We start from the raw sequence: 10,483 nt of genomic DNA on the forward strand, positions 1-10,483 counted from the left end.
CCAACACACTGCTGAAGGTGAGGTGCTCTCCTGCTCCTATACACCTCTGGTCGTTCCTCACGTGCGTCTTCACCTTGTAATTAAAGAGCTCCCAAATAATTATGCAAGGACTTATAGATTTGGTGATGTTTGGTTTTCTTATGTAATTCTGTGTGATCATGGTTTGGTATTTTGATTACTGATGCTTTCTGAAAAGTTATATTTTTAGTGATAGTGAGTTCAAGTTCTATTATGGTGGAAAAGCACTGAAATTGTATCGAGGCTAACACACTCTTTTCTATATGAGTCGAGGTCTTTAACTTCATTGCTACGGTGTATTATGGTTGGTCGTTGTGACGGAGGAGTTGCGTTGGTTTGCCCTCCCAGTGTCAGTGATCAGTCCTTCCTCTGTGTACTTCAAGCAGGATTTTAGCTACAACGAGATCCACAACCGACGCGTGGCTCTGGGCATCACCTGCGTCCAGTGCACCCCCGTCCAGCTGGAGATCTTGCGGCGAGCGGGGGCGATGCCGATCTCCTCCAGAAGGTACGGCACAAGCGACGCTCAAAACCTTATATAAGTTATTTCTATGTCTGTTGTGAGAATTTCCTGCCTAGCAACTGTGCTCTCACTGGGCAGGTGCGGGATGATCACCAAGCGCGAGGCTGAGCGGCTGTGCAAGTCCTTTCTGGGTGACAACACGCCCCCGAAACTCCCGGAGAACTTTGCTTTCGATGTGATTCACGAGTGTGCGTGGGGATGCCGCGGTTCCTTCGTCCCCTCCAGGTGGGTGTTGATGCTGCTGCTGTTGTTGCTGTCTCTGATTGGTGTATTTTTGGTTTTCTTTATGATTTTACTTAGTATTAAGAATTATCTACTTGTTTGTCAAGTGTTATTTTATTCCCCGCCAGATACAATTCCTCGCGAGCCAAGTGCATCAAGTGTCTTTACTGCGCCATGTTCTACAGCCCAAACAAATTCGTGTTCCATTCACACCGCCTTGCTGACAGCAAGTACGTGCAGCCCGACGCCGCTAATTTCAACTCTTGGCGGCGACACATCCGCCTGGACGGGGACCCACCCATCGAGGTGGTGCACGCCTGGGAGGACGTGAAGGCAATGTTCAACGGAGGCACCAGAAAGCGTCTGATGGCCGCTAACTCACAGGTAAGCGCGGCGTTGGTTGGGATTTGGGAAGGGCGGCAGCGGAACTAATGGCAGGTAGTATGTGCTTATACGGAGCAGCCAAAAATTAGAAGGAGCAGTGAGTTACGATTTAAGTTTGCTGAATTATGTTGTGAGTCAACGGAGCGGTGTTTTGAAGAGGTGCAGCCACACGCCATTGTGTGGCGCTCCCTTCCCAGTAATCAACTTTTGCCTCTGGCAGCGGCGTGTTTTTCCTCAGGGTCACAGTTCCCGTGTCAAGTCTCCGAGGCTTGAGGCGCCCCTCACCAAACCCCCGACGTTCGCGCCGCCAGCTTTGAAGGCCGTGGGAGCTGACCTCTCCTACCCACCACCTTACCTAGCGCCTCTGCCTCCTCCTTACCCCGCCCATCACAAAGACGCCCACCAAACCTTCGTCGACTACTTGTGGGGCTCCAGGACCTCCATACCGCCTCTTGGGCTGCCCTACCCTCTAGCGGCCTGGCCCAGACGGCCACTTCCCAGCTTTCCTCCTCTGCCACTATCCGACCCCCAGACCAGACCCCGCCGCAGATCCCAGGCCCCCTGATTCCGAGCCGCCGGTGCTTCGCCCTGCACACCTGTCAGCCTTCACACCAGTGGCCCGAGCGTCGCCGACACCAACTGTCAGCGCCAGCAGGGACTCTGGGGCTCCGCTGCCTGACTCAAGCCGACATTCAGACGACGAGACAGTCGACATAGAAGCCACAGACGACGACACAGACTATCACGGCGATAACTACAAGAGTAACTCATACAAGCAAAATTGTTACAAGAGTGACAACCACAAACTCGACGGTTACAAGCCAAGCTCGACCAAGCAGCAGAGTGTTGAGGGCAGCCACTACAAGAGAGATGGGTACAAAGCCGAGGACTTCCCAAACGACGAGGCGGGCGACGACCACGCACCTGGCGAGGCAGACGTTGAGGAGAGCGCCGCGACCTCCCACGCGCGGCACGAAGATCGGAGCCACAGGGACGAGAAGGGGCAGAAGGAGGAGCGAGCACGCAGGGAGGAGCCGAGCGCGAGGGAGGAGCGGGGCCTGAGAGAGGACTCCGCCCACGGCCCTCACTCCCACGGCCGAGGAAGCAGCCCCGTCCCCAGCGCCAGCACCAACGGCGGTTGTGGCGGCGGCCTGGAGCCCCCACGCGGCGCCCTGGAGGTGAGTTTCTGTGCAATATTAGTGCATCCTTAGTGAAGGGCGCACTGCGTGATAACAACAACGGCGATAATGTATTGTACTAATTGATCACAATAATGATAATAATAGTAATAATAATGCTAATAATTATAAAACATTATTATTATTATTATTATTATTATTATTATTATTATTATTATTATTATTATTATTATCATCATCATCATCATCATTATTACTACTACTACTACTATTATCGTCCCCATCTTCACCCATCATCCATCGTCATAATCATCATCACAGTTTTCCTCTTTCTGGCGTCAGTCGTACAGGTATTATTGTGGTATTATTAATAGTATAATGACTTAAAGTTGTATAACTACACAAGTTACTAGTCCCGTCATGATGTTTCCCTTGGCTGGTCTGCGCCTCCACGTACTGCAAGACTCGCTCGTAAAGTTGCGTGTGGGAAAAGTCACCACAGTGGACACGCAAATCAAACAAGGTCGCGTGATCTGCTCCATAACCAGACAAGAGGAGGCGCCCGCCGCTTAACCGCCCGCCGCCCTCACCTCCGGCGGGAGTGTGTGCCGCGTGAGGTGCAAGGCGGGGTGGAGGGAGGCGGGGCGGCAAGGAAGTGGCAATAACCCTCTCAACCGCCGCCTTGCTAAGTCCCGCCATTACCTGGATTCCTTACGTAAATTTCAGGCGTGCGGTAATGGTTTTTGGGAATAAATATTGTGCGCGGCATGTGTAGTGTAAGTGGTGCAGCACGCCGCGGGGAGTGACGCTCGTAATCAATGGTCAAGAAAGGCTTTAATGGGAGCGTGTGTGTGTGTGTGTGTGTGTGTCGCAGGCCATTCCTCCCATTGCAGAATTCAACTTTCCTATGCAAATGAACGCCCGAGCGTAATGCATAAGGGAGTGGCACTATAATCAATGATCAAGAATGTTTACCCGCGCGATGCCTAACTCGCTGTGTCTCGCGGCTTGCCACCGACCTTCCCGCGATAATGTAACCTGTTGTGCACATAAAGAAAATCGCCGGTAAACAGAATTACACGTGCTGCCGCGGAGAAAACAGGATCATTACGGAAGAAGTATTGACTCCTGGCATTACGGCGACGCTCGCACCACACCGGCATACTCATAAAATTACCAGTTATCATTATTTGTAAAACACTTAAGGCTGTCTAGCTTCTTGAGCGGCGTGGAGTGCCCGCTTGCACGCCTCCTGCTACTCCTGGCCTCCCTGAAACGATCACTTCCGGAAGGCGAGAACTCGAGAACCGGACGCCACTCCAGTTCCCAGGGCGCTGGTTATCGCCTCGCCCTGATCAACAGTTTAGCGGCGAGCGAGGCGTGTCAACAGTGCGGGAGGGAAGGCGGAGTGGAGGCGGCGGGCGCGTACCACCATCCATCAAGTCACGGCGTGGCCACCGCAGCCCTGTTGACTCTCCTTCACGGTCCTCTCGCCGCCTCGCTAGCTTATTTGTGCAGTATTTGATCTGTGTGTTCATTGTAATCCATTACCGGCCGTCTCACAATGCCTTCGCTCTCATAGATTGTGCGTAGTATGTCTCCTGTCCAGCGTCCTTAAGGGATCTTTGGCGCACTTCAAATTTGCTGAACGATCAAAGCTCCTTGGAAATTGGCCACAGGTATGCCCCCTCCGATGGCTGCTTCGATCCTCTTACATCAAAGGCCATTTTTGTGTGTTTCGGTGTAAATTTGAACAAGAAATATGAGGTCCATTCCCCAGAACCGCACGCAGCAAGTTAATGTTACGCTGACAGCACACGGCAGCCCCCACACCCACTTAAAAATTCCATGTCAAACATTTCAGTGCGGGGAGGCGGACAAGTAATTAAATAAAGCAGGTAATTCTTTTCTATGACTACAAGAAGTGGCTGATGGCTCTGAGAGGCGGAAAGAGCAAATAAGGCGGCGATCGACCACCCACCGTCAGCACAACACACGAGGTTTCGCCGTGAAATGTGATTACAAGTAATTGAGGGAAGTGGTGGACCCGCCTCCATGGTAAACACATCGCGGCTCTCCCTCCCTCTTTAATTGTTCGCTCCCTCTCGCCTACTCACTTCTCCCCTACAATTATCTAAGCTTTTCTTCGAGTAACATAACTGCAGCTCCTTGTCTTGCCATGACCAACACCACTACCACCTCCCTCCCCCCTCCTCCTCTCCCTCCTCCTCCTCCTTTTCCACTTAAGCGCGGCAGCAGTCAAGTCTTGAGTAACAGCGTGCAAGCATTGTATCACGTGATCCTCCCTGCAGAGCCACGTCAGGAGTCGGGGGCGAAAATCAGCTATTAGAGCAATTAACCTGCGGGCGGACACCTGCTATTAGTCCGTGGTTGTGCAGCGGAAGCCATTACGCATTATTGAGGGGCTGAATATTTAAATTAATCTGCTAAAAGAGAGTGTGAGGGAGGGAGGGAGTGGTAGAGGGAGAGAGGGAGTGGGTGAGGGAGAGAGAGAGAGAGTGGATAGAGGGAACGTTTAATGCAATACACAAACGCCACGTAATGAATCCTCGTTACTTTGATGTATGATGACGCACGGTCGTTAGAATTAGCATAACTACACCACCACCGCTGCCGACACTGTGTGGGTAACTGTAGTGCATGTAGTGTGCTTGCCTGTGTGTGTGCCTCAGTTCAGAGAGAGAGAGAGAGAAAGAGAGAGAGAGAGAGAGAGAGAGAGAGAGACAATGATAACGACGGAAGTGATAAAGGACACGAAAGACGAAAAGTAGTGACAAGAAAGAACTAAAAAGTAGAGAGGAGGAAAAACAGGAAGAAATTATAGTGTTAGATGTGAAGCTGAACGGAGGGAGGAGGAGAACAGGAGGAAGAAGAAAAAGAAGAAGAAGAGGAGGAGGAGGAGGAAGAGGAAGAGGAGGAGGAGACCTAGCAAGGAAGGAATCATTTGTCTCCAACCTGACGTCTCCTGCCACCACTACCTCCTCCTCCTCCTCCTCCTCCTCCTCCTCCTCCTCCTCCTCCTCCTCCTCCTCCTCTTGGACTTTTGGCAGCGGCTGTTTTCTGCACCTAGAAGCCTCCTGGAGCTGCTCGCTGGAATGAAAGTTAATGAAACGAGTTATTTCTTTCGGGAGGGAATGAATTACAATTTTACCTTGAGTATTGGAATTTTTTTCTTTTTCTTTCTTTTCTTTTTTTTCCTTTTTCTTTTTTTTTTTTTTTTTTTTTTTTTTTTTTTTTTTTTGCTCCCAGCGCGACCTCCATTTTGGTTGCGTGTGGTTCCTTGTTCACCTCTCTCTCTCTCTCTCTCTCTCTCTCTCTCTCTCTCTCTCTCTCTCTCTCTCTCTCTCTCTCTCTCTCTCTCTCTCTCTCTCTCTCTCTCTCTCTCTCTCTCTCTCTCTCTCTCTCTCTCTCTCTTTCACTACAGAGAGAGAGAGAGAGAGAGAGAGAGAGAGAGAGAGAGAGAGAGAGAGAGAGAGAGAGAGACAAACTCAACTCACATTTGTTATCTCCCCTTTCCCTCCCACTTCACTCACTCCGCACTCTCTCTCTCTCTCTCTCTCTCTCTCTCTCTCTCTCTCTCTCTCTCTCTCTGTCACGTCGCGTTGCATAAAATTAACACAAAATGACGCAGGTTTTTATGGTGTTGTGTCCCTCATTGATCTGTTTCCGGTCTCTGGCGCGGCGTGTTGGTTTTGAAGTAATTGTATAAATATAGAAATTGGATTCTGATTGTCCACAGGTAACTAATGACCACACGGGGTAAATGCTACGGGGAGGAATTATGCCGTTTAATTAATCTAACGCGCACACGGTACCCCCCTCCTCCCTCCCTCTCTCTCTCTCTCTCTCTCTCTCTCTCTCTGTCTCTTTATCTCTCTCTCTCTCTCTCTCTCTTCCCTCACCGCCCTCCACCCAAGCACCAATCTCTTTAGTGTTGTTGTTGTTGTTGTTATTTTTTTGTAGATTATGATTATTATTATTATTATTATTATGTGTGTGCGTTTGTGTATTTTGTTTATTTTTTCTTGTTGTTGGTGGTGGTGGTGGTAATGGTTGTTGTTATTGGTAGTGGTGGTGGTTGTAGTAGTGGTGATGGTAGTGTATTTTGTTGTTATTAGCACTGTTAGAGTTAATGAAGTGTGTGTGTGTGTGTGTGTGTGTGTGTGTGTGTGTGTGTGTGTGTGTGTGTGTGTGTGTGTGTGTTTCCGTTTGTCTGTCTGTCTATCTATCTGTGTGTCTGTTTGTCTGGCTGTCTGTCTATCTATCTGCCTGTTTGTTCGCTTCTCTGTCTGCCTGCCTGTCAATCTGCATGTCTCTGGTTATCTCTGTCGTCAGTCTGTCTGTCTGTCTATATACCAAATCAGCACCTTTTTCTTTTGCCGTCAGTTTTATGTATCTTTTTCTCTTCTTCTGTCTATATTAAATGTGCGTTGTCTGTCTTTTTGTCCGTCAGTCTACCCGTCTATTAATCTGCTTATACCGTTAACCTCAAGTGTACATTTCTTTTCTGTCTTTCCATGAGCATGTCTGTATTTTCACTGTTAATCTAAAGCATATACTTCTTAATCCGTCTGTCAGCATGTCTGTCCGCCTGCTTTTACCTCTAGTCTTAAGTATGGATGTTTTTCACTGTCCCTCTGTCAGTCCTTAAGTGTGTGCGTGCCCCTTTGTCCGGCCGTCCGTCAGTCAGTCAGTCAGTCCCTAGTTTCAAGTCACCTGAGTCACCTTGAGTTACCTGAGCCAATTGTCACGAGAGTCAGGCACGAGACCTTGGAGTTGTAACTTTATGTACCTCCGTGTAAGTGGCGCTCCTCGTGCACATTATCACCTGTTCGTCCTTTATTTTTTTTTTTATTTCAGCTCCAGTTGAGACAAAGGATTAAGGGCACGGAGGGGTAGAGAGGGGGAGAGTGAGGGACAGAGGCGAGGGGTGAGAGTGAGAGTGTGAGGAGAGAAGAAAAAAACGGGGAAAAAAATAGAAAAAAAAATTATTGGATACGTTGCGTGTTATTCTGGAATGTGAGAATTTGGAACAGGCTTTTTTTCTTTTTCTTTTTCTTTTCTTTTCTTTTCTTTTCTTTTCTTTTTTTTTTGTAAAAGGGACGGTTTGTGTGGATGGGACACTTGCTCCCCTCCTTGGTAATTCCGTTTTCTTTTCGTTACTTGCTCTTCTTTTTTTTTCTCTCTCTTTCTCTTATTTCCTTTTATGTGTGTGTGTGTGTGTGGTGAGGAGATTCGTGAAAATATTAAGTGTTTTTTTTATCTTTTATTTACTTTTTTGTGGTAAGAGTACGATTTTTCTTTGTTTTTTTTTTTTTTAGAGGGTGGACAGGGGTGCTGTAAATGTTTATTTTTTTGGGGGGGTTTATTTTTTATGGTAAGAAGTCTTATTGTGTTTTGTTTCTATATTTTTCGCTTTTTTCTTTCTTTGTGTTTTTTACTATTATTTTTTCGCTCTTTTCGTCTCCATCTTTTCATCTTTTTCTTCAATTCTTCTCACAACCACTTATTTACTACTCCCCCATCTCTCTCTCTCTCTCTCTCTCTCTCTCTCTCTCTCTCTCTCTCTCTCTCTCTCTCTCTCTCTCTCTCTCTCTCCTTCCTGTGGACTCCTCTCTCCACTCTTTTTTTCCCAATTTTTCTTTCTTTCCCCTCGTTTCATTTTATCCTTCCTCTCACCAGCTCTGCCTCCCTCCGGTTCCTCCTCCTCCCTCTTTTACTCACCCTTTTCCTTTCCCTTCCCTCCTCTCCCCTCTGTCACTCTCCCCTCTCTTCCCTCCGTCAGTTTTCCCCCTCCAACGCTCCATCAGTTCCACCCAATTCCCCCCAATACCCCTTCCTTCCCCCACTCTACAAGTTCCCCCTTTCCCCTCCATAAATTTCCCCCTTTTCCTTCTCTTGTCCTTGTCAGTCCCCCCTTTCCGTTCTTTAAATGTTCCTCTTTTCCTCCTCCTCCATAGTTTCCCCCGTCACTCCTTTCGTCGCTTTCCCCTTTCCTCTCTAGCAGTCTTTCCCTCACCTAGAGTTAGTTTTTCTTCTTCTTCAGTTATTTTTCCTTTCCACTCTTAAATTTCCCTCATTTTCTTTCCCGTCCATTTCTTTTGTATTTCTCAAAGCTCCTTTATGCGGTTTTCCCTTCCTCTCTCTCCCACCACCGTTTCCTTCCTCAGTTTCCCTTTCTTTTCTTTAATCTCTGTTTGTTTGTTTTTTTCCCATCTCTCCCCTTCCCTTCTTTCTCTTTCGTGTAGATAACTAACCTTCTCACCCACCTATTTTTTTTTTTTTTTCCTAATTTGGTTAAGGGTCTTTCTCCTTTTCATTCTCTTTGTTTTCTCTTCTTCCTCTCCCTTTCTGCTTTCCTTGTTACTTTTCCTGTGATTTCTTTATTGGTATTCATCTTCCTTCCCTCTCACTTTTCTGTGTATATCCCACTCTCATTCTCTATTTCTCATTCCATCCCTCTCCTTTCATTTCCTTATAGTTTAGTTACTTTGCCTTTAACTATCCTAAGGCACTTTTTCCCTTTCCTTTACCTAATTTCTCTCCATTTCTCTTTCACTTCTCTCCTTGCCTTATCGTTTACTTACTCCCTTTCCTTTCTATTTTTTTTTCCCTCTAAGTTTGCAAACAGATTACCCTCCGCATTTCCACACCTTTCTCTCTCTCTCTCTCTCTCTCTCTCTCTCTCTCTCTCTCTCTCTCTCTCTCTCTCTCTCTCTCTCTCTCTCTCTCTCTCTCGTTCCCATCCTTCTTCACTTCCTTCCTTCCTTCCGCCAGTTTCCCACGTCTGCCCTTCCTCTGTCAAGTTGCGCGAGTGTGTAAAATCAATATTGAGAGTCGACGTCGGCGGAGTGCGAGCCTCAAGCTATGAATGTTTGATGAGTCGCGCTGATCACACTCAATGGCGGGTTAAATAAACACGCTAAAAGAGAAGGAGGAAGGGAGGGAAGGAAGGAGCGACTGAGAGAGGGAGGCAGGGAGGGAGGGACCGGTGGGGTTAGGGAGCGTTAGGGAGGGTAAAGACAGAGAGAGAGAGAAAGGGCGAGGTGAAGGAGGTTGGATGTGGAGTGAGGGGAAGGTGTAGCGGTGGTGGTGGTGGTGGTGGTGGGCGTGGCAGGGAGCGGACAGGCAAGGGAGGTGTGAAGAAAATGTCGGAGTACAAAAGGTTTTCAACTCCTCTTTGTTTACTTGCTGCTGCTGTTGTTGTTACTCCTTCCTTGGTGTGTGTGTGTGTGTTCGTGTGTTCTTGTGTGTGTGTGTGTTCGTGTGTATACATTGGTTAATTGTAAGGACTTTGTGTAGGTAATCATTTGTTGGGTTATAATCCATGCAGTGTTAATTATATAATGCACTTAATTCCTTTTAGTTAATGGCGCTTTTTCTTTGTCCTCCTAACTTTTTTTTTCCCCTCCGCGTCATTGTATGCAAAGTGACGCTGTGTGCAAGATTCCCGCCGCTAATGATCCTGCGTGTAATGAAATGTGGATAAGAAATATTTCCCGTGTATTATCCTTCGTTAAGTTCATTAAGTTCAATAAGTAACGGTGTCTTGACAAAGGAGAGAACCAAGAACACGAGGGTTAGGAGGAATGACAAATATTTAAAGGAGTCAAATGCAGGAGAGAAAGATAAGGAATGGTTTCGTTAAGACTGCAATGTGTTCAGGCAAAGTTAGTAGTGCTTTAGCCCAACCTTCAAGTGACCAATGAAAAGTACATTACATCCTTTTAATTCACGGCCTGTTACCTGTATTTAGAACGTAGATACCAGTGAATGAAACAATTGCGATAGAAATGCAACTTTACTTACATCTATTGCAGGTATTTATCGTAAAATGTCTGTCCTGAGAATTTTAAAACACTCCTCACTATTTAGGCATTACAAACACAATGCACATTTTCCGATCTACTCTTTCCGTTCCTTCTGTATTTTATTTATCACTCACTGCGCATACACTTGAATTTTTCTCCTCTCGCTTTATGCATACACTTAAAGCTTCGGTGTTAAATATTCGAGTCGTCAATATTCCGCCGTGACGAGACGGGGCACCGCAGACACGTGGCCCGCAGTCTGGGACGTCAGGGAGTAACCAAGCGAGACGAGGTGCTGACAAACCCTGCTGCTGGAAATGTTTGAGGAAGATTCAGTGAGCGATGGAAGCTTTGCCTTGGTCTTC

At 47.3% G+C, this 10,483-nt stretch overlaps 1 protein-coding gene across 1 annotated transcript in view; it reads left to right on the top strand.

The window, feature by feature from the left end:
* The window catches only part of LOC135100058 (SKI family transcriptional corepressor 2-like), an 8,723-nt gene extending 6,864 nt beyond the window's left edge, over positions 1–1,859 (top strand). The window contains exons 3-7 of the mRNA XM_064002940.1: positions 1–17; positions 402–526; positions 620–766; positions 892–1,147; positions 1,368–1,859. The exon at positions 1–17 is cut by the window's left edge and continues 82 nt beyond it. Coding sequence (XP_063859010.1) covers positions 1–17; positions 402–526; positions 620–766; positions 892–1,147; positions 1,368–1,712 — 890 coding nt within the window. The 3' untranslated portion in view covers positions 1,713–1,859. The remainder of the gene's footprint in view (positions 18–401; positions 527–619; positions 767–891; positions 1,148–1,367) is intronic.
* The last annotated feature ends 8,624 nt before the right edge of the window (positions 1,860–10,483 follow it).

Source organism: Scylla paramamosain, chromosome 4, assembly GCF_035594125.1.
Source record: "Scylla paramamosain isolate STU-SP2022 chromosome 4, ASM3559412v1, whole genome shotgun sequence".
In the NCBI taxonomy this organism is placed as follows: Eukaryota; Metazoa; Arthropoda; class Malacostraca; order Decapoda; family Portunidae; genus Scylla; species Scylla paramamosain.